The following is a 21,985-nucleotide window of genomic DNA, read 5'->3' on the forward strand; positions in this document are numbered from 1 at the left end:
TCTGCAGCTGGATGGTGGCAGTGCCAGACACAGATTGGCTGGAGAGGTGATTGACAGCAGCCCTGCAGAGAAGGACTTGAGTGTGCTGGATCATGAAAACCTCAACGTGAGCCAGTAGAACCCTGGGCTGCATTAAAAGCAGCATGGCCAGCATGGTGAGGGAGGGGATTCTGCTCCTTCTCTCTGCTCTTCTGAGACCCTACCTGGAGTGCTGCCTCCAGCTCTGGTGTCCCCAGAATATGGTTGGAGCAAATCCAGAGGACACCAAAGTTCATAAGACTGGAGCACCTTCCCTACAAAGACAGGCTGAGTAAGCTGGGGCTGTTCAGCCTGGAGAAGACCAGGTTGCCTTGAGACCTCATAAAAATCACAAGAAAATAATAAAGGATTACTATTAATATTAGAGGCAGATTTTTCTCTGAACCAAAGTGAATCTTGAAGACACAGTTATTCCTGTAACAAGCCATTACAAAATCAAATCAGGGCAGCCTCTTGAAGCATTAAAAGAAAATGTTTATCCTTGCACATGGAACAGAGAAAGCACAGAGATCTGAGGACTTTTGTAAGCAGTAAAGGAAATTGATTGCATATTTTCATCACTAAAACTTTCACTAGGAGTTAGTAGTTAAGGTTTCGTTGCGTACTTTTTCTGAAAATAATCTAGTTGCTCTAAGACTACATGGTATACTCTTCTTCAGGAGAACTCCAAGGTAAGTGTCTGAGTCATACTGATGTGAAGAAAAATGGGATTCTTAAAGCACCACAAGAAGAAATTTAGTTAGTAATGCAGAGCTGTTGTAATGACAATATGAGAAATAATTTTAACACTGGCAGGAGAATCTTTTGCTGAAGCCTCACAGATATGATTTTCTCCTTTGGTGTGGCAGGATGGAGGCAGTAGCAGGTGTCTGACTCTCAGCTCTGCAGGCCTTGAATCCTGCAGTGAGAACACCCTGCATGCTGACCTGCCTTACTGCACAGTAGAGCTTATCAAATATGGAACACACTCAGAGCAAAGCCACTTCTCCCCACTCTAAGCAGAGGGGTGGCTGTGGACATAAACTCTTGGCTCCTTTTCACAGGCAGGGATGCAGTCTGTGCTACTGCACAACTTCTGAAGTGTTTTTCCACAATCTCCTGCCTAATAAAACATGGGGGTATAGTTGAGGTGAGTCTGATTTATCATTGAATAATTTTTAGGGGAAAAAACCCTTTTAATTTCTGCTATTATAAATAGCCAAGTAGTGTAAAACCTTCATGGATTGCATTTAATACACTGCTACATAGGCATTACACTTCATCACTAACTACAGCAACAAAGCATTTATCAATTACTTTGGATTTACACAAAAAAACCCTCAGATACAGTAACTACTGTGATTAAAACAACTACCTGGATTTTTATTCTTCTGTTCTGCTAAATTACTTCTATAAGGATTATCATATTTGGCCCACAATCTTGCTAGATTTTCAGGCTTAGTATCATCTATGTTTTTGTCTCAAGACAGAAGAAACTTAACTCTAAGGCTAATTGTGAAAGAAATTCTCAAAAAAATAAATGGGTTATGGCCACTTTGCCATCCTGAACCTGTAATTAAGGCAGCTGTCAGAATGAGATACACTTGCTTGCATGGAAATCTTTTTACAGCTGTTGATTCTGAACCTGAATGACGATACCAAGAGAAAGTGTGGTGTCCACTGAGGTGGGCTCATTCCTCAGCTGACATTCTTGCTTGAGAGAAAGAGAGTTGAAGGGAAATAAATGACCAATTATAGGGAGAGCTAAGGTTATGAAAAGTCAAAGAATCTCAAGATAGGAACAGGGACTTAAATACAGGTTAGTAAGAGAAAGAGGAGTAACAACAGTATTGCTAAAATTGGATGCCATTCCCTAAGATACAGGGTCTTTAAATTTTTTTTAGTGGGAATAATTTTATCCATTTTGTCTGTTTCTGTCACAGAATGAACAGTGGGATGCCTGATTCTTATTGCTGTTAATTGGTATAGCTCCATGGAGAGAAGAATAATTTTGACTATATCTGTTGGGCCATGAGAGAGAAAATCCCCTTTTCCCAACTCCACAGAATCAGTCAACTCCTCCCTGAGGCAATCTCCTTCCTCAACAGTACAGTTCCTCTGCTCATGCTTTTTATCTTGCATTTGCTAACTTTGCTTGAGACGGGTGCAAAGGAGATTATGATGGGTAACTGACAGGCAAAACATCAGAAGCAAGCTTTGCAAAATACACATTTTTAAAGTCAGTGTGGTGGGTTTACTTTTAAATACTTCTTAAATATTTTATATAGATACCTGGAAGGAGCATTTCTTCATTACAGTTTTATAATTATAATATGATATTAAAGATTGCCTTCCTTTCTCAGGCAAAATTCTGAGGTGCAGATGATCTGCTAGAATGAGATATGCAACACTTGAATTTTATCACATAGTAATATAGGCAACAAAACACAAAAAGCCTATAATGAAACGTTACACAAAAAGGACACAGACTTTAAGGTGGCAAACCAGGAAATATATAATAAGCCATGTTTCATGCTCTTGCAGCTGTTTCACCTCCTACCAATTTTCACAGTCTATAAAATCTTGGAAAGCACCAGATGTTTAGGGGAAGTTGTCCCACTCTCCCTAGCTTTGAAAGTAGAGGCAAGATTTATTAGTGCTATATATATGTGATTTCAGTCCTGACTTCTATATTTATAAACTAGGTGAAACATGCAACACATCCTGTTGTCAAACAGCTCATTTACTTTCCTCTGCTCCTCCTCACGTGCAGATCTTGTCTGTTGCTGGACTATTGCTGTAACTACAGAACAATATCAGGACATGCAGTCCAAACCACAGGATTTACTTAGTTACTGACAAACATATCTGAGAGTTTTCTCCTAGTACCAACTTCTATCAAAACAACCTTGCAATGCACAGATTATGAACTAAGCAAAACTATTTTGCAATGCACAGATTATGAGCTAAGAAAAACTATCTTGTGTATGAATATGCACTAACATTTGGGATTCCTGCCTAGGCAGAGACTGTTAATGCACAAAATTATCTTTTTTTTTTTTCACTAGTGCATGGTTCCTAGTATTGGAACAGGGATAAAAACTGCTCATGCGTAATTTCCAATCTTTCATAGCTCAGCGGTGCTGTAAAATGCTGTTGTTCGTTTTAATTCAGTGAGTAGAAGTTTTGTTGTCCTTACCACTAAGGGAATTGCATGTGTTATTAGAAAGCCTCTGACAGCTGTCAGAGACAGAGACAACTTGCCTCATTTCAGTCTTTCATAAAGGAAGGACCCTCATCTTCAGCAAAGCTGTCAGAGGCCTGAAAAATGGGATAAAACAGAATACCTTTTCCAAATACATGAAAATCTTTGTATCTCCACTATTTTCCTCCCCATATGAGGGAAAGTTGTTTATTTAGAAGAAAGAGGAAATATGATTTCATGTATTTGTACTGTATACTGCCTTGTCATCACTGACCTGCAGGGATAATTGCACAGTGGCCTGCCTGACACGGTATTAAATAAATTAGCACTAAGTTTTAAAATAACAAGCTTTCATGCAGTTTTTATTTTCTGAGAGCAAGAACAATCAATACCAAAGAGACATTGATGCAGACAAGGGCTTTGCAGCAAAGATTCTGAAAGTCTGAATCTGTAAGCATTTCCACACTTTCCAACACGTCTCACCATACCAGCACTCTCACTGAATTTAAAGCACCAGAAAAGGAAATCTTAACAGAAAGGAAATCTTTAACAGCTCAAACCTTAACTTCCAGCTTTTGATTTAAACTTGTGGTTTTTTTTAATATTAGTTCAAATGTTTGGGGTTCTTTTCTTAAAAGTATACATTTTTTTAAAAATCAGAATTAGTGACTTTTCAGCACTTGCTTATCATTCAATGGCAAGGGAAGTAGCTTTTGCAATGTCCTTAACAGGTTAGAATTTTTTTCCCAACAGCTCCTACTTAGCTTTCTGAGAATGTTTAGATTCTCCTTTTTACTCCAGTAATCCCATGAGTATCCCTACCTACAGCAATGTTTCTGATGTTAACTCCTCTAACCAGCACAAGAGACCTAGGAAAGCAAACATATCTGCATCATTTGTTTAATACTGTTGTTTGCATGCTATTTTTATAGCATACTCAATGCTCGTTTTCACTTCTCATACTCTGATTCATTTTTCATCCTGTTTTCTTCTCCCTATCCATCTTGCACTGCTGAGTAAAGCAAAAATCCATGAATGAGTCAGAGTCAAATTTTCAAAGTCACATTGGTCAGTGGGCTTTGAAATTAAGCAGAATGAGATTGCTTATGTTTTATCTTTCCAAAAATAGAAAATAAATTTCCATTCTTCAGCTGCAATAAAGTGTTATTCCATTTTTTCCAGCTGCATTTATTTTTCCGAAATCCAGTCTAGACAATGACACTCATTAGTGTCTAGGCTAACTAGCTGTTCCATTCCTTACATATTATCATCAGCCTTTTCTAATTGTTATCCTGTCCTATCACCAAAGGCAACTTAAAAGTAATATTTCTTGTTATATGTTACTCTTCTGGGAGGTTTTTTTTGTTGTGGGTTTTTGGATTTTTTTGTTGGTTGGTTTTTTGTTTTCTTTTCTTTTGCTACAGGATAGCTGAATGGCTTTTTAAGGGACAATTATTTCTTTTTTATTCTTAGTTTATTTGAGTGAAGAAATATGTAAATAAATTGTGGGAGCAGTTTTTCTTAAATATATATATTCTATGCTCCACTCTGACATTGGGTTGCATGTTTGGTATTTTCTATTCAGTATATTGTAAGGGAGAAGGTAGCATATTTTAAGCAAGAATAAGGAATTAATGATTTCTCATATATGCAACTTTTAAAGGTTTTTGACTATGTACTACAAGAATTAAGAACAACAGCTGTTGTGATTTATGTTGGCTGGGTGTTATACAATGTTATTATCGTCTCAGCTTGCAGGAGCCTGGTTTTCAGTTGTAATACACACTATTTCTGCCATGTTAAGCTTGTTATCAAATCCTCAACCAAATCTTACTCAACATTTCAAATAGCATGTAATAATTCAGCTCAGGAGCTGTAACACCACACCATTTCTTTAGAAACATGGAATATGAAACGTGACTGGCTTAGGGCACGGCGAGCAGTCATTTCTTACTGCAAGCCATGAAGTTCAATTAGAAAGCGAGCTGCATCTGCAGTTGCTTCATTCTGAATATTGACCAACAGTGTCCTCTAACCTCACAGAACCCTGCAGAGATTTGATATTACCAGAGTTTCCTTCCACTAGTATTTAAACTCTTCTTACCTATGAACAGATTCCACTCAGTATCCAAATCAGCCTGATTTGCTAGGCAGCCCTTCATTACATTGAGGCAATAGTTGTTGCAAGGTTTCACAGTGGGAAGTCCTCTGCAGTAAGGGCAGTACAACATCTTCATTAACGCCCGGATGCACCCTGGGGTGGGACTGACCTGCAGAGTTTAAGGCAGGGAAAGAAAAAGAAAAAGGAGGAAATCAATCTCCTGTTCTGTGAATTTTGGGATGGCTGATTATGCCTCTCAAGCAGTAAGTGCAGAAGGGGCAATTTGTGAAAAGAGCTCAACCCTTAAGAACACCCTCCTATAAAGCTAATCGATTCCTGCCAATTATCTTCATTTAGTACAGCAGCGACTTTCAGGAATGCAAAAATCAACACTCCCCTACTGACAGCAGTGCTTGCCTCCCCAGCCCTCCCACACAAAATCTCCTGGAAAAGCAAAGGAAAAACATCCAGGGAATCAGCTGGGTAGTAACTGACTGATCCTAGCATGGAGGATCCTGAGGAGGCTTCTCACTCTTCCTATGTAAAGTAGAACTGTCAGTCACACCAGCACTGGATTAAAATCTCCTCTTTATTAAAGCACAGTAAATCCAGGATAATCTTGATGGTTTCTATAAATTTATTCTGAACTACACGATGACAAAGGGATATTATTCTGTTTTCAGACAAAAACACCCTTTCTTCTTTTCAGACAAATTCATAAAGAGATCAGACAGGGTTTGTTTGGGGTTTTTCTTTTTTTTTCGTATGCTTTCAACATCTCAAGTGACAAAAAGCATTGCAGACAATCTAATGCATTTCAATTTTCACATCAGCATGACACATGTCAGCATGTGTGAATTTCTCTTCTGTATTTAATTTTCTAATATCAGACTTTAAAAGTCATATGTACTAGTAAAATATACATTTTCAGGCCAGAGGTTCTAACTTGGATTAAAAATGCACGCTAGTTACTACTCACATTAGCATCTTGCCATGGTGCAGTGGAGCACAAGTATCCCATGCTGGACTGACAATCTAGAGCAATGACAAAGAGCTGCAGGTTCCTCAGTGATTTCAAAATTCCTGGACAGGAGATTGCAAAGCAATGGCACTCCTTTCACTCCACCTGTTGCTTTATGAATAAATGCAACTCTACTGATATGAATTTGAAGGGATTAAACTATTTTTCCATAATAATGGTAACTTGTTCTGCAAGCATGAATCTAACTTTGCACTACAGTGGTACGGGCTGAGCTGATTGATGTTGCTCGTGTTATCAGGATTGTACTAAAACTGTGTTTCTTTTCTTTTTCTCTGGAATTTGTTTCTCCCTTTTTGATGTTAAATCATTGATTTTTAGAGAATTATACAGAACATAGTCTTTACACAGGACATTTTTAAATTAAAATGGTTCTGAGATATAGCACATGCTTCTGAATATGCTCAGAAGGGATTTTTGCTTTAGTTTCCTAGGGACTAACTTCTGCACTTTACCAGCAGAACACTGATGGTATGTGTGAAGGTATATTTATCCATCCTTTTCCAATAGCTTTTGAACCATCAGCCAGTTTCAATCAAATTTAACTGAGCACTTCAGGTCTCAGAACATTAAGATCCTACATGTTTTTTCTTTTAAATAGACAGCTGAGAGAAAAAGAGGAGAGAGGCTCTATTATTGCCTTTACTGAGGAAAAGGGTGAAACATGAGGTCAGTTCCTCAGAGATATAAAAGAATCCACATTGAAAATGATGCTATGAATGACCCATTGGTTAGAAAAAACACAAGAGGAAACTTCCTTATTGAACACCTTATTGAATAGCAGAAAATCCAAATTAAAAAAAAAAAGGTGGACTTTATTATTTTCACTGCTCAGAACTACTTTTTAGAGTCACTTATCCAACTGCTGTATACCTCCAAACCTAGAACAGGTCAATTTTTTTCAAAAAGACTAGCACCACAGAAGGAAGAAAGCAGAATACTCATATTTACAGTCAACAACAGAATCTTCAAATTTATATTGAAATTGCAGCTTAAGGCCTGAGACATTTCCATTTGTGAGTACTGAGAGTTTTATCAGTTAGGTTCCTTTCGTGCCTAAAGTTATGCTTCTTCCCTATTCCAGTAGTCTCGTCAATGCCAAGTTATCAGCACCTATTTGACCCCTAAATTCAGCTGAAATCCACAAGTTTTCCCATCTACACCTTCCCAAATCCACTTTGGTACTTGTGCTGACATATACCTATAAGATCTTCATCTTAAACAAAAACTTCCTAAACTGTCAATCTAATTCTTGAAAAACATATGTAAAAGAGAGAAGACAGTCCCTGTCTTTATGTTATGTATTACCTTTCTTATATTGTCTTTATATAGAGCGGATACCGTCAATATTTATGTGAGCCTTATTTTACAACGAGAGCAATCTGAGAGGAAACTAGTGATCATGCTTTACTCTGCCAGAGATCCAGATCATGTCCCAGATCTGCTAGGACAGGACCCTAAAGGCCAGTTAGAGTAGCTATTTACACAGGCCCTCTGAATCTGAAATTCTTGTCACATTACACAAGTCCTTTAACAGAGTACTTCTGGTCACACTCCACTGTGAAGAAGTCAGGATAACTTCTAACCACTCAAAAAGAATGAGCAAGACCCAGGTGTCTCATATCTTGCCTGAGTGTCTTAATATCTCATACAAAATGGTGGCATCATTAACAGCATTTTACAAGAAAGCAAGGTCCTCTGCTTATATTAGTGAAGTAATATCTTTTTTAAGAGAAGAAGCCAAGAGGTGGGTCCAAGCCAAGAGCAGAGGAAGAAGGTTTCTACAGAAGCCTCTGTCATATTATTTATATCTTCATCTGACTTATCTATGTCATCCTCAGACAAAGGCTAGCACAAGCAGATCCCTGCTGATCAATCTGCATGTTGCAGAACTTTGGTTTCAGAATATGCTACACTGGTGACATAAAATACAAGCATAGGTGAATTGCTCTGCCTGCTAGCTTGCATTCACTTCCCTTACTGCTCACACCTTCTGCTCCAAGCTGGCCACATCCCATACTACCACCTCGTATTGGCACTACACCTCCCCTGGGTTCCACTTAGTGCCTGAGTGACTAACATACACAATCATTATTTTGGGCGGTTATTTTTCAGCTCAAAGTGTTCTGAATAATTGGAGTCAGTAGTGCAGGCAATGGGAGTAAAAGGAAGCTAAATATAATGTTGTGTGTTTTGAAGTGAGACAGGAGGTTTCATAGGGCTTAGAACTTCAACTCTTCAACTCTTCTCAGCGTTGAAAGAAGGGAGGGGGCCACAACAAGACAGAAACCTGCTTCATGCAGGTTTCTGGAGACAGTGTCTATCCTGCTAAAAGTGTATTGCATGGAGAGACAAGTGGAGAGATCTAAAACACATCTGTGATAAGGGCCAACAATTAAGTTGTGACTCAAGCAAGGGATGAGTCTCCTTCTCAGTCCTGTTCCATATTCACTTGTCACTTAGCAGTACAGGTGTGCCTTTAGGTATCCAAACTGTAGCTCAGGGAAATATTACCAATAGCACAGCTACTTTAGAAGTCTGAAGGCTAAAAGTTAAATACTGTATTACAGCAGTTAAGTGCTTTTCTGAACCTAGTCTTCAGCAAGCAGCCAGATTTCAGTTCTCAGCTTCAGCTACTTTTCTGTACTTTTGTTTTCAAAGAATACAGTTAGACCTTTTTCTTCCCTCAACAACAACTGACTTATCTCTCATGCAAAAAATAGTCAAATTTTAGTCTAAGACTCTAAAATCTTGGAAAGAACCAAAATATAAAAATAATCCAACTTAGAGTGTGAGTATGAAAGCCATGGTTTTTAGAAAGCCATGAACTCATTAAATCTGGAGATTATCACAGAAAGTTGATTTTCTTGCTGTGGGAAAATGCTATGAAATGCATTTTCAAAGCCCATTTCTCATTTCCATCTTAAAAGAAAATAATATTCAGAGTCTCTCACACTTAAGTACTTTTCTGCAGACCCGCTAAAAAGCAGATATTCATTTCATTCAGAGGTATTCAAAACCTCAAAACCTACATTTCCTGAGGAGAGTTGTTTCTCAGCTCAGGACTTTTAATGTTTTTTTCTGTAAGTAACATTTTTGGATGGGTTAAACTTTGGGGTTTTTTTTCTTTTTTGTCTTTTCAAACATGCTGCAATTGGCTCTACAATAATCACGGCAGAGAAATTTGCATAGACGTCAAAGTTTAGAAGTAACTGGTTCATACGTAAATCATATAAATCAGTTGGATCACACTGAATGACATAACTGGGGAAACTGCTACAGAGGAGGCATTAACTACAGCATGCTGACTCCCTGACTGACTAGGACAGCTTCATTTTAGCATAAGTGTACGTGGAATACAGCACATCAGAAAAGTGCCTTTCCGAGCTTTGATTGAGCCTAATAGCTTGAGGACATTTTACATTACTGCATTTTGTAACATTTTCTGACAGCTTCAGCTTTACCTAAATGCATGTTTTTGCATACATGCAAAACCCTCTAAAAGCAATATTCTTAAGGGCTTCATTACTGAACACTTGTTTTCTCCCTTCAGAAAGTCTAGGAGGAATATTATTTCATCTAAAAGACAGATTTTGCAATGGTGAACTTGCAAATATAAATAATTGAGGAGGGAACTTATTTGGGTAAAAGCCAGGAAATTTTACTCTCTCGTAACACTGCATTTGCAGACTGCTTTGTGATATGTTTGACCTTTTTTTATAATCAAAATCCTTGCCTTTGTCACATATACAAACATAAATATTTTTTTTTTCTGATACAAAAAATCAGAAACACTTATTAAACAGCTGGTTACCTTTAGAAGGATCAAATATGTTGAGACACGGTTTCTCTTTTATTTGGAGGAGATTTCTTACCAGAGTAGCTGGTATATGTTGTCTGGTAATAAGGTAAGGGTATTCTTCCAAAGTTGTATTGAATGTACCGAAACTCACAGAGTAAGTCCATACACCATACTTAGGTCCAAACCCTGTCATTTCTTGGCATTAAATAAAATTTGTCAAATACGAACAAAGTGAATCACTACTGAGATCACAACAGGGAACACACATACTTCCTATGTTTCCTGGGCACCCAAAGGGACTCCCATTTGAAACCACGGAGTCACTCTTTAGCATGAAGACCTTTCAGGGGAAACTGCTGGGAGGAACCAGCCAATCTAGCCAATTTGCTACAGAAATAGATAATCTTTAAAAATCCCTCTACAACAGCCCATAGCTTGAAGGAGAAGAGGATTAGATTTTATTCTTCACAAGCTTTACAAATGCATTGACATTCAAGTTGCTGGATTATAACTAGAGATTTTTATTTCTTTCCCATTTGGTGTTCAAAATGAGGGTGAGGAGTATTCCTGCAATCCCAAGTAAATGGTGCATAAGTGGAGACAATTTTGAAAGGAATCACTGTCTTTAACACTTGAGTGTTGGCTAAATCACGCAGCTTTCCACTCAGCAAGCTGATGTATGTCCAGCAAAGGAATGATGCACACTGTCTGAGAAACTGAGATACTGGCATCCTTAGATTATTTTTGGATCTCTCTATAGTCCATCTACTTAATGATAGAAAAATGAATAAGTTTCCCAAGCATTATTTTATTCATGGCAAAATTATCTCAAGAATTTATATCGGACTAGAGTCACAGAATCATAGCATATGTTGAGTTGGAAAGGACCTATCAAGATCATTGAGTCCAACTCCTGGCCCTGCACAGCACCATCCCCAAGAGTCACACCTGAGAGCATTGTCCAAAAGTTTCTTGAATTCTGTCAGGCTGGTGTTTTGACCACTGCCCTGGGAGCCTGTTCCAGTGCCCAAACTCCCTCCGGGTGAAGAACCTTTTCCTAATAGCCAACCTGAACTTCCCCTGACACAACTCCAGGCCATTCCCTCAATCCTGTCACTGTCCAGAGAAGAGATCAGTGTCTGCCCCTTCTCTTCCCCTCATGAGGAAGCTGTAACTGCACTGGGGTCTCCCCTCAGTCTCCTGCAGGCTGAACAGACCAAGTGACCTCAGCTGCTCCTCATGTGGCTTCTCCTCTAGACCCTTCATCATCCTCACACAATAAAATGCTCATGTATGTTGTCAGGTCAGAGTTTTGAACTTGCAAACATTAGAATGTCTTGACTAACTTCAAGAAGCCTCTCTACATCCTTTTACCAGAAAGTTAATCTGTAGAGAATTCAATGGTACAATTCTAGGGACTCCTGTCCCAAAATCCTCCACAGTTTAATTCTAGCATTCCTATCAAATGTTCTATTTAAAGATCATAGGCGACATAAGGATTAATTCATGCTTGCGATTTCAGAAGAAAAGGAAGAAGAAAAAAATCTTTAATTAAGAATTGCATTCAATGGGCTAGTACTGAGGAAATTTCTCCTAAGCACAAAGCCTGTAATTTCTGACCACCCATCATAACAATGATGTAACCAGGATCAGACTGAGATGTATCACAAAGCACACTTTATAGGGCACATAAGATTATTAGAAACCTTTGGATCACACATCCTAAGAGCTTTTTCTTGAATTTCATCTTTAATTAACTTCAGGACAATGACTAAACTTCAGTGCAATCAGTGACTATTTTTTGCCATATACCTTTGAAACTATCTTCTCCACATGTTACAATTACTCCCTATTGATTTTTTTGTTGTTTGTTTTTATTACTAGGAAAAGCAGGTAAAGCTTAGCTGGTAATGATGGTTTTGTTCCTTTTGCTCTTTCTTTTCTTCAGAGAATATTTGCTCACTGTTAGATCCAAGTAATTAAATTTTCTTTTTGTCCATATTTTGGCTGTTTTCATGAACAATGTGTTATTGCTGATTTAATTTAATAGTCAAGGTATCAAGAAAGTTCTTTTCAGTGGATTTCAGCTGAAATTATGTCTGTATGTATCCAATTATAACTACATAGAAATATTAATAAGATTTTGAATGCTCTATTGAAGTACTTCTCATTGCTTCAGACTGGCTCATAGAAGCTAAGACCTCAGTTCACTGCCTTTACAGCACAATCTGATATAAAAATAGAAGTATTGCATCAGCCATACCTAATTAGGAATTTATGTTGTAGAAGGTAAATTTGAGAATATTTGCTTATATCAACCAAAAGTCTAGTCTAATACTAACCTCCTAAAGACAAAACCAGCTGTCTTTTCAACAATTTCATTCCAGCTGACTGAAAGCTAGAAGGGCTGGTTTAAGTACTACAGCTTTGTACTAGTGCCTATGACTTTGTGCTTGAATTATATCAAACTGAAAATAAAAAACTACGACCTCTTAAGCAGCTGCAAGATTCCCACAATCCTGGAATAGTATATCTGATTAATATGATGAGACAAAATATGGTCATTAAAATTTTTATATAATAATATCCCAGAAAATATTTTTCTAGCAAATGTATAATGTATAGTACATGATGTTCATTTATTAATTAGAAAAAATTTAAGTCAATATAGGTGAACCCTAGATAAGTTTTATAATGTAACAATTAAAATGACACATTTACTACCTGATAACAAACCATGCAGCACTAAGAAAGAAGAGAAAATTTTAGCCTTTTTTCTTGTCCAACTGAGATGTCCTTTGCCAGTGTCCATGACTTTGAAATCAAGAGAAACATGGCAACTATTTTTCTTTCTAATGCCTATCAGTATTTGAGGCATTTTTCTTACTTATTTTGTCACCTCAGTTGTGTTCCAGTATGTGCATAATTCTGGGAGGTATACTAATATTGCCCCTCTATTTAGCAGATGAAAAACCATGAAATATTACAAGGAATAAAGGAATTCCTTTATAAACAGATTTAAGTATATAAACCCCTAAAATTTAAGCATCGAAATTTTTGAACACTACCTATGGCATCACTCTTATCTATAATTTGCCTAAGTTATCACAACATATAATTGTGAAAGTGGCCATATGAAAATAGTGGCTGGAAGTGTCTAAGAGATTACAGCAGGATGTTGAACATCAAATAATAAATAACTGTTGGAGAGGTGAGTTGTGGAATTTCACAATTTCCCTACAGAAGACAAGAGCAAAAAAAGATAAGGACAAATGTTCAGATGTTTACTTGGGTGAGACCAAAGCTCTATTTACAAAGAAAAAGAATAGCCTCTCCTATTTTTAGGAAACTAGGAAAATTACTTATCAGATGATCTGAATACAGAAAATCTAAATTTAGAAAACCACTTGAAAAGCAGCAGTCACAAGATATTTTGTGTAAAGCTTATTTTTTTAATCTCTTGATTCACTTCTGAATGACACTTTAAAGAATTTTTTTATGAAATAAAATGTTTGAATACTCTGATATAAATATTAAAATGTTCTTAAATCCTGTTTTACCTGTCAGAAACATAATTAAATTCAAACAAACTGGGTGGAAGTGAAAATTTATTTGACTTACAAACACGCAAGCTGAGAAAATACTCTAGGATACAAGGATTTACATCCCATGAGATATCACTGAGCTGAAAAATCTGCCCTGCAAATTTTGTGTAAGAATATTTATCTTTCTCATCTGTTTTTAGAGCAATCCCACATTAAACAGAATTTAAGGTACAGATTCCATCTGTTATTTTCCTAAAATTTTGAGGACAGCACTAGGTGAAAAATCTCAGAAATAATTTCTTCCATCCACTCCCAAAGGATGAAAAGTTTTCCAATACACAGAAACAAAGAAGGAATCTCACAGCTGTTAGGCTTTCAAAACCTATAATTTCTTCTGGAACATAAACTTTTAGACACTCTCTTAATAAAAAGTAGCTACACTGCTTTCTTCTCAGAGCAAAAAATCTAAACTGCTTCTCACTTAAAAGAGAGTGGGCTCATTTCTTTCAGATTCGTGCTCCCTGAAAAAAAACCAAAAAACCTGCTGTAGAGAAGTAGGTTAAGTATTGCCCAGGTACAGATCATAAATAGAAAGGGAAGTCCTTGATAATGTGGAAATCAAACCCCCATATAAGCAGAAGGAAAAACTCTGAGAGAAAGAGAACTGTCACAGCAGGAGATAATGATCAAATCGTGCACTTAGACGTTTTGTGCAGCAGTATCTGGATAAGAAAGTGATGTGAAGAATGGTCAAAGTCATCCTACTCGCAACACCCACGAAGTTTGAAATGCAGACTATATACCTGAGAGCATTCTTGCTGATTGCCTATGATTCACCATGCCAACGAAAAAAGCACCTGCGAAGAAAAGCAGTTCTCTCAGAGAGAGAGAGTGAGGCAAAACTGCTCTGATCACTCACAAGTACTCACAAGCACCTCTCCTTCACTGTCTACTGATGTGTGAATTGTTTCACTGACTTAAAAAGGGCGTGAATCAGAGTGGTGGAAAGGGCTGTGGGATGTCTTATTTGTGCGGTGTCAGCAACAACACACTCATGAGAAAGAAATAAATGCATACATAATATTGGCAGTCTTGGCTGTTGATAAGTTATGCAATAATTCGAGGTGACAAGTGACAACAGATTGACCCAACTTGTTCCCGCTCCTTCCTGCTCTAAGAAACATGGAGTCAAGATGCAAAAGACACTTAAAAATTTATAGTAAGGAGGTCACTAAACAGTAATGTGATTATTATTGGAATTAGTTGACTGGCAATCTCCTAGAAACAGCGAGTAAGGATGTGCAGATTCCTTCCAGCTGTTTTCCTGTGTAATTGGTAAATTGTCTGGGCTGCATATTCACAGTGACAAGAGGTAGGAACTGGGTAGATCAGTACTAAAAGGAGGGTAGTTTTACTAGAGAAAGAAATAAAATAGTAGGAGTAATGAAGCAGGAAAGTTCAAGTTTGATGGTTTTGGCTACTTGTTAAGCCTCATCATGTTCCTCTATTGCACATTTTTCAGGTAAATTCAAGTGGTAAAATTTCATTACTAGCCCTGGGCTATTGGGGAAAGAAGGCTAAGGAATATCTATAGAAAGAAGATTTTTCAAGTTGCTCATGTTCTTGGTCTTTCTCCATGAAAATCAAAAGACCAAATAAAGAGTGCCCAGTTTTGAAACAAAAAATTCACTCTGATTATTCCCAATAAGCTGGTCACACCGTGTCAGAGACAGGTTACGTACAACACACATGCATCAAGGCACTAAGGAATGAGAAGTCTGCTTTAAAGAGGGACTGTTTTCTGAAGACCTTGCAGCCCAGTAAAAAGCAAGATGTCAATTTTCTGGGACCAAATAGAATATAATATTTTGCTTATTCTCCTTTTTAATGTCATCATGGGAATTAAGCACAAGATGGACCAAACCAGTAAAACAAGTTCTGTGTGAATCATATGCAAGTACAGAAATATTTACAGATATACAGAAATATTTAATGATTTCCTTGAGTTCTAAAGGGAAGAAGGATGTCAGATCTTGAAAGTATCCCAGCAAGGATCTAGTCAGATACATTGCTGTCTTCCAATAACCAGTCACAAAGTCTTGGTAATATATTCAGTGTAGCACAGAAAGAGAGTGATACTTTTACCATCTATTTATAGGATCCATAAATGCCCACTGCATTACGTGGGCCCAAGTCATGGGGGATCACCCTACATCTCCATGTTAACATTTGCTCCTTTATGGTCTTTCTAATACTCTTGTTAGCTTTTCAGAGAGCTACTTGTAAATATAAGTACCATATATGAAATATTTAGCAGATGCTCAAGTGCACCTTGGGATGATGACTATGGTCTGGAACGACCTGTCTATGGGATGTGTGCTCACATTTCTGCTGAGTATCACACTTGCAGTTTTTAGAACTGCATAACTGAGAGTAAATTTTTTACAATTTTATTTTCTTATATATCCCTTTTAATCCCTTCCTCTTAACTCCTTACCTATAGACACAAAACATAAATGACTATGGTCTGGAACGACCTGTCTATAGGATGTGTGCTCACATTTCTGCTGAATATCACACTTGCAGTTCTTAGAACTGCATAACTGAGAGTAAATCTTTTCACAATTTTATTTTCTTATATTTCCCTTTTAATCCCTTCCTCTTAACTCCTTACCTATAGACACAAAACATAAAAACAGAGGGATCCTCCCTAGTGTCTGTGTGTCCTGCTTCCAAGACACTACAACTTAGGGAGGTGATTAAAACAAGAATATTTAGGAATAGAAATGTTTCTATGAACAAGGATTCTTCTCAGCATTTTGTCTCTGAGTTGTATATTAAAGAAAAACATGGTCCAAAGTACTAGCCCTGGTTGAGTACATGATATGAAGTCAAGTATATAATTTCCCAGAGAATGTTTTACATATTAAAACAAGCTAATCCTGTGTAAAAGATTCAACTTCCTTCCTTCTTCACACTCAGATCCACATAAACATAAGAAAACCTGAAATCATCTATGAAAAAACTAAAATTAGACACATTCTCTTTTCCCTGATAGCAGAAGGGTGAACTGCAGCAGCAAATTGCTTTTATGATACCTAGTATTAAAATAATATACTTTGGGTACTGCAATTTTTGGGAAATAATTCCAATGGAAAGTAAGGACATTATAGCATCAGTTTGAAAGAAGCAAGTACCAAATAAAAGACAATTTGTCAAGTTTAAGCTGGTTATTTGTTTATGCCTGCAGGAAGCAGATCAAACCTAATCTATTAAAATATATCTGACAATCAGATTTACTTTTTCTTTCATTTAGAGATGGAATGTATGTGAAATTTGTGATTAAATCTTCATTTAACCTACCCTGAAATTTAGGTTGATGTACAAACCAGAAATAGTGTCTACAACCATATGAAAATATTTTTAATATCTTCTTCCTCATAAATTCTCAGCAGGTAAGATGTTATTCAGATTACTTTTTCCTTTACTCAAAACTGAGCAAGAAAATTCATTTTGTGTAAGGCTGACTAGTATCTAAGAGGCAGAAATGAGAAAATAGATAAGAAAAATAAAAGAAGATATTGAGGAGGCAAACAATATAACTTAATTTTTTTTTTTTCTCAGAAATTTTTCAAGAGTAATTTAAACCCAACAATTTCAGTCATCTCTATGAACTACTGTAATTGTATTGATTTACAGTTCTTACTTTCTCAGGTGAAGAAATCACTCTTTTATGTGTCATCTTTTAGATCTGTCAGCAGCCCTTGGAAGTGCTGATCCTATATCACCCTCAGTGGGCAGAAGTGCTCTGCAGAATGCACTGAAGCCCCTGTCCCAGATGCACACTTCCCAGCTGTTGGCTAAGATCAAGTGCATAATCTTTTCTTACCACTTTATTATCTGATACATCCCCAGCTTAAAGATTTTATATTAAATGGATTTGGAAGACATGGGAAGGAGTAATCATTTCCTCCATCCACTCCGCGCATCAACCCAGAAGTGCAGCGCTTCCAGCTATTGTGGTCACATCGTGAGTGCCTGTGAGGAGGTGATATTTGTGCAGAAAACCACCCTGTGTGCTTTTATCTTTTTTTAGGTGGACACTGGATCTGTCATGCTTCCACAGCTCCTCTGGTGATGCAGTTAATGGCCACAATACCAGCCCTTGACGGAGGGCCTGATGCAGCTGCTGCAGCTATGCTCTCCATGGAGAACTCCTGAAATCTCAGCCTGAGATACAGTGAAAAAGGGGGAAGGTTTGTACCTGGGACTGCCCTTGTCCCTGCTGGTGTCATTCTTCCCAACTGACTGTCACAGTCTTTCTAAAAAAAAAAAATAAATAGGGCAGTCTTGAATTTACTGTTGACTGCACTGATCCTTAACACACCTGCAAACAGACCAAGGAAAGGATTTTTGTATTTCTCTCTCAGCACACCAAGTTCTCCTTTAAGAAAGTGAAAGAAGCTCTACAGCTTGTAAAATAAGATGTCAATCCCTGCTGGATGAAAAAAACCTATTCATCTTGAACCTCAAAAGACCACACAGATTGGACTGAATGACAATTTGACCCATGTCTCTAACTGAAAAATGACTGAATTTATTGCAGGCTAAGTCAGAAAACCCTGTAAAAGGAAAATATATCTAATGCTTTTTAATGGCTACCTGGCAGTAAATTTGTATTTAAGCTATTCCATTGCCATTTGTCTTTATTTGATTAAGCCACCTGATTTATTAAACATGCTGGAATAAAATTTATGTGCAGCAATATAATCCACCTAGTGGTCTGGTTTCCAGAACCACAGGGATAAACACTCTCAAACCATAAAGGCACTCTCAGCACCAGATATCCATTTATAATGCCTGCAGAAAGATATCTCATCCTTATCATCTCCGGTATGGATGAACTGTCAGCTCCTCTACCACAACCTCTTTCCAAACCTTTTAAAAGTAAGGAAAGTCTGTTGTGTCCAAAACACAAAGGTATTTCACAAGATGGGAGAGATGTAATATTATTCAGTGCAGCAATATTATTCACCTTGAGTGAAGAAGACAACAGGAATACCACTGTGAAATCAGAACTGCTTTAAAAAGACAGCTTTGGCAAATAACATTGGAACAAAAATGTACAAAATAATGTTGCAGAAATGCTCCCTTGCACAAGATGACTCCAGGAAGTGGGCTCTTACTATAACCAGCCCTTTACAACCCATATATCTCATTCCCATTCCTATATCTTGTTCTACCTATAAGACTCCAGGCTGGCTGTTGGACACACTTACAAAATGGTGAGATCAGTGACATTGCTGCTGCTAGAGATGGAACAAAAATACTGCTGGGCACCAATTACGACAAGAAAAAGTTCGAGAAATGAAAAAAAAAAAGGACAAAAGAAAACACACGAGCCAAGACTGAGATCCTGAAGCACAGGAATCAGCCTCTGTTCCCACTCTTCTCTCTCACCCTACAGTTGTCAAGGGCACTGAAAGACAAGCTGAACGAGAAAAAAATTCACTATAGCTGAATTTCTTCATTCAGAGGAAAAGTACTAACAAAATGCTTTACATATTATCACTCCAATTAAAATCTATATATTCCCTCTGTAGTAGTTGAAAATGTGAAAATTTTAATACTATTACTTATGAACATAGATGCACAAGAGAGAAAAGAAATTTCTTCAATATTATGGGTTTTAACATAATGGTCTTGCTATATTATCATTTAATGGCTAATCACATGCTACTGAAGGAGCAAGCAAGCCCCTTATGCACTGCATTTTATTTGTTTATTTTTTGAATGCCTAAATACCAAGTGATAACTAGGGATGGTTATTAAAGGAAGCTATTTCATTACTTACTCATCTAAGAAGCTGATTTTCCTCTTTCTCTCTCATAAGAGAAGTTTTAAAATGAGCATAATGTTCCAAGCAGAAAAGTCCACAATATGAGCTAAGTAACAGTTAGATATCTTAGAGTACAGTACAGTCTTGCATAGGCTGGGTTTGTTTCATTACATGTTTATCTTTTCTGCTCTGAAAAAGAGATAGGTTTATATTCTTTTATTTAAAAAGAAAAAAATATAGTGTACAAAACAAAAAAAAATATGTTGTGGTGATGAGGCTTTTGGAAATATGGTTGGATACAATCAAAAGCAGATTAAATTATGCAGATTGATTTTACTCATTGCTTTGATCAAAACTAAAAAAGTTAATTTTGCTCCCTTTATCTGATTAATTGGAATTACCAGCTAGTCAAAGGAGGAGATTGTTCTGCTGTAGTCTTAGTTGGTGCAGCCTCTCCTCAAATCCTGTGTGCAGTCTTGGGCACCACAATAAAATACAGATATAGAGCTATTAGAGGGTGTCCAAAGGAGGTGTCACAAAGATGGTGAAGGGCCTGGAGGGGAAGCCACATGAGGAGCAGCTGAGGTCACTTGGTCTGTTCAGCCTGGAGGAGACTGAGGGGAGACCCCAGTGCAGTTACAGCTTCCTCATGATGGGAAGAGAAGGGGCAGACATTGATCTCTTCTCTGGACAGTGGCAGGACTGAGGGAATGGCCTGGAGTTGTGTCAGGGGAAGTTCAGGTTGGATATTAGAAAAAGGTTCTTCACCCAGAGGGTGTCTGGGCACTGGAACAGGCTCCCAGGGCAGTGGTCACAGCACCAGCCTGACAGAGCTCAAGAGGCGTTTGGAAAATGCTCTCAGGCACATCTTGTGATTCCTGGGGTGGTCCTATATGAGACCACAAGCTGTGCCCTTTTGGGTCACTTTCAACTCAATATTCTATGATTCTAATCTCTCACCGACTTTTTATGAAACTTTATTCCACTGAGCTGAGTATTTTTTTCCCCTCAAAATTGCTATTTATTTATGATTCTTGTTCTGAGCAAGACTGTGTTTTCACTGCATTATAGAAGCAGAGAAGTAGGTACTTCCATGTTCTAAAAATGACAAACATAATCCTGCATTTAAAATGTGAATTCTTCCCATTTTCACATGCTGCTTTTCAAACAGTAGAATTACAATGACAACAAGTCACATTTTCATGGCATCATAAGGTTGGAAAAAATGTCTAAGAGTCCAACTATTAACATAGAACCACTGCAATTATTTTTCTCAATAGCTGGGTCTTCAAATCTCTGTAATTTGATAAAAATATGGGGCTTGGTCCACAAGACAAATTACACCCAAAATAATTACAAGTTTTAATTAGTAACAAATTTGCCAAACAGATCTGATTCAGAATAAAGATAATAAAATATAAATATTTGATATGGGTAATTGATAATATAAATAGGGAAAATATTTTTATATTTCATTTTATATTTTTATATTTAAATTGATAATATAATAGGGAAACAATGCAATTTCGACTGTCCAGTGAATGTTGCTGATATTTTGTAGGTGCTTGAACTTCCCCATATTTTATTTCTACAGCAAAGCCCTTGCTATTGTATCTTAAGTCCCAATAAAGCACTTATTAGCTTCTTCTAGGTCCCAGTTAAGTTACTTCTTTTAGTATGAGCAGTAAGCTTAGTCTACTTCAAGAGACAGTAAAAGAAAATATTTTAAATCACTCAATAAGAAGAGGAAAACCCTTCAAATATTGATTTTTTAAAATCACATCTAAAGAAATTTTAGTTTCACAATCTTCAGAGGCTTCTGTACCCAGAATTATTTGATATCACAAACTGTTCTGAATGGAAGAATCAAAACACTGGGAAAATGACAGCATGTGAAGTAAATGAAAATTTTGTGGAGTGCTTATATACATTCTCTACTTATTTATGGAAGGAGCAGTGAAGATGGAGCTGCACACATCAAAATCAAGTGCAGTCTATTCTGGGAACCATTTATAGTGTAAGTAAAAGTATAATTAAATAATGACTTCATTTCAGCAGGATCCCATGATAAGAATCAATAGTCAGGCCACTGATCTTGCATTAATTTGGCCTTACATTGTCACTAAATCTTGTCACAACCACAATTTCATGACACCCTGAATTAACCTCGACTATAACCTTCCCTTTAAAATACAAGGGTTTTTTACCTTCCCCTTTCCAAAGGCTTTATTGGCTGCTTCCTGGGATTAATGGTATTCAACAGAATTCACATCTACAAGATATGATATTCCACTTTAAAAGTGTAACAGATGTAACAAGCCTTGCTCAAAAGTATCTTCCGCATAAAACCATTAAAGGAAACTCTTACATGTTTAACTTATCTGAGCCTTTGCTGGAAAACAATTTCCTTTTACTTTAAGCCTTGCATATTCCTTG

General features: G+C 37.1%; 1 protein-coding gene and 1 non-coding gene across 2 annotated transcripts in view; one reads left to right on the top strand and one right to left on the bottom strand.

The window, feature by feature from the left end:
- The window catches only part of LOC120495824 (glypican-6), a gene marked incomplete at both ends in the record, with an annotated part of 659,110 nt that overhangs the window by 134,106 nt on the left and 503,019 nt on the right, over positions 1-21,985 (bottom strand). The window contains one exon of the mRNA XM_039695705.1: positions 5,328-5,493. Coding sequence (XP_039551639.1) covers positions 5,328-5,493 — 166 coding nt within the window. The remainder of the gene's footprint in view (positions 1-5,327; positions 5,494-21,985) is intronic.
- LOC120495828 lies at positions 17,552-17,740 on the top strand. The gene has a single exon (XR_005626159.1). It is a non-coding gene; the product is annotated as a U2 spliceosomal RNA (small nuclear RNA).

Source organism: Passer montanus, unplaced genomic scaffold (genome assembly GCF_014805655.1).
Source record: "Passer montanus isolate IOZ18808 unplaced genomic scaffold, ASM1480565v1 scaffold92, whole genome shotgun sequence".
NCBI classification, from domain to species: domain Eukaryota; kingdom Metazoa; phylum Chordata; class Aves; order Passeriformes; family Passeridae; genus Passer; species Passer montanus.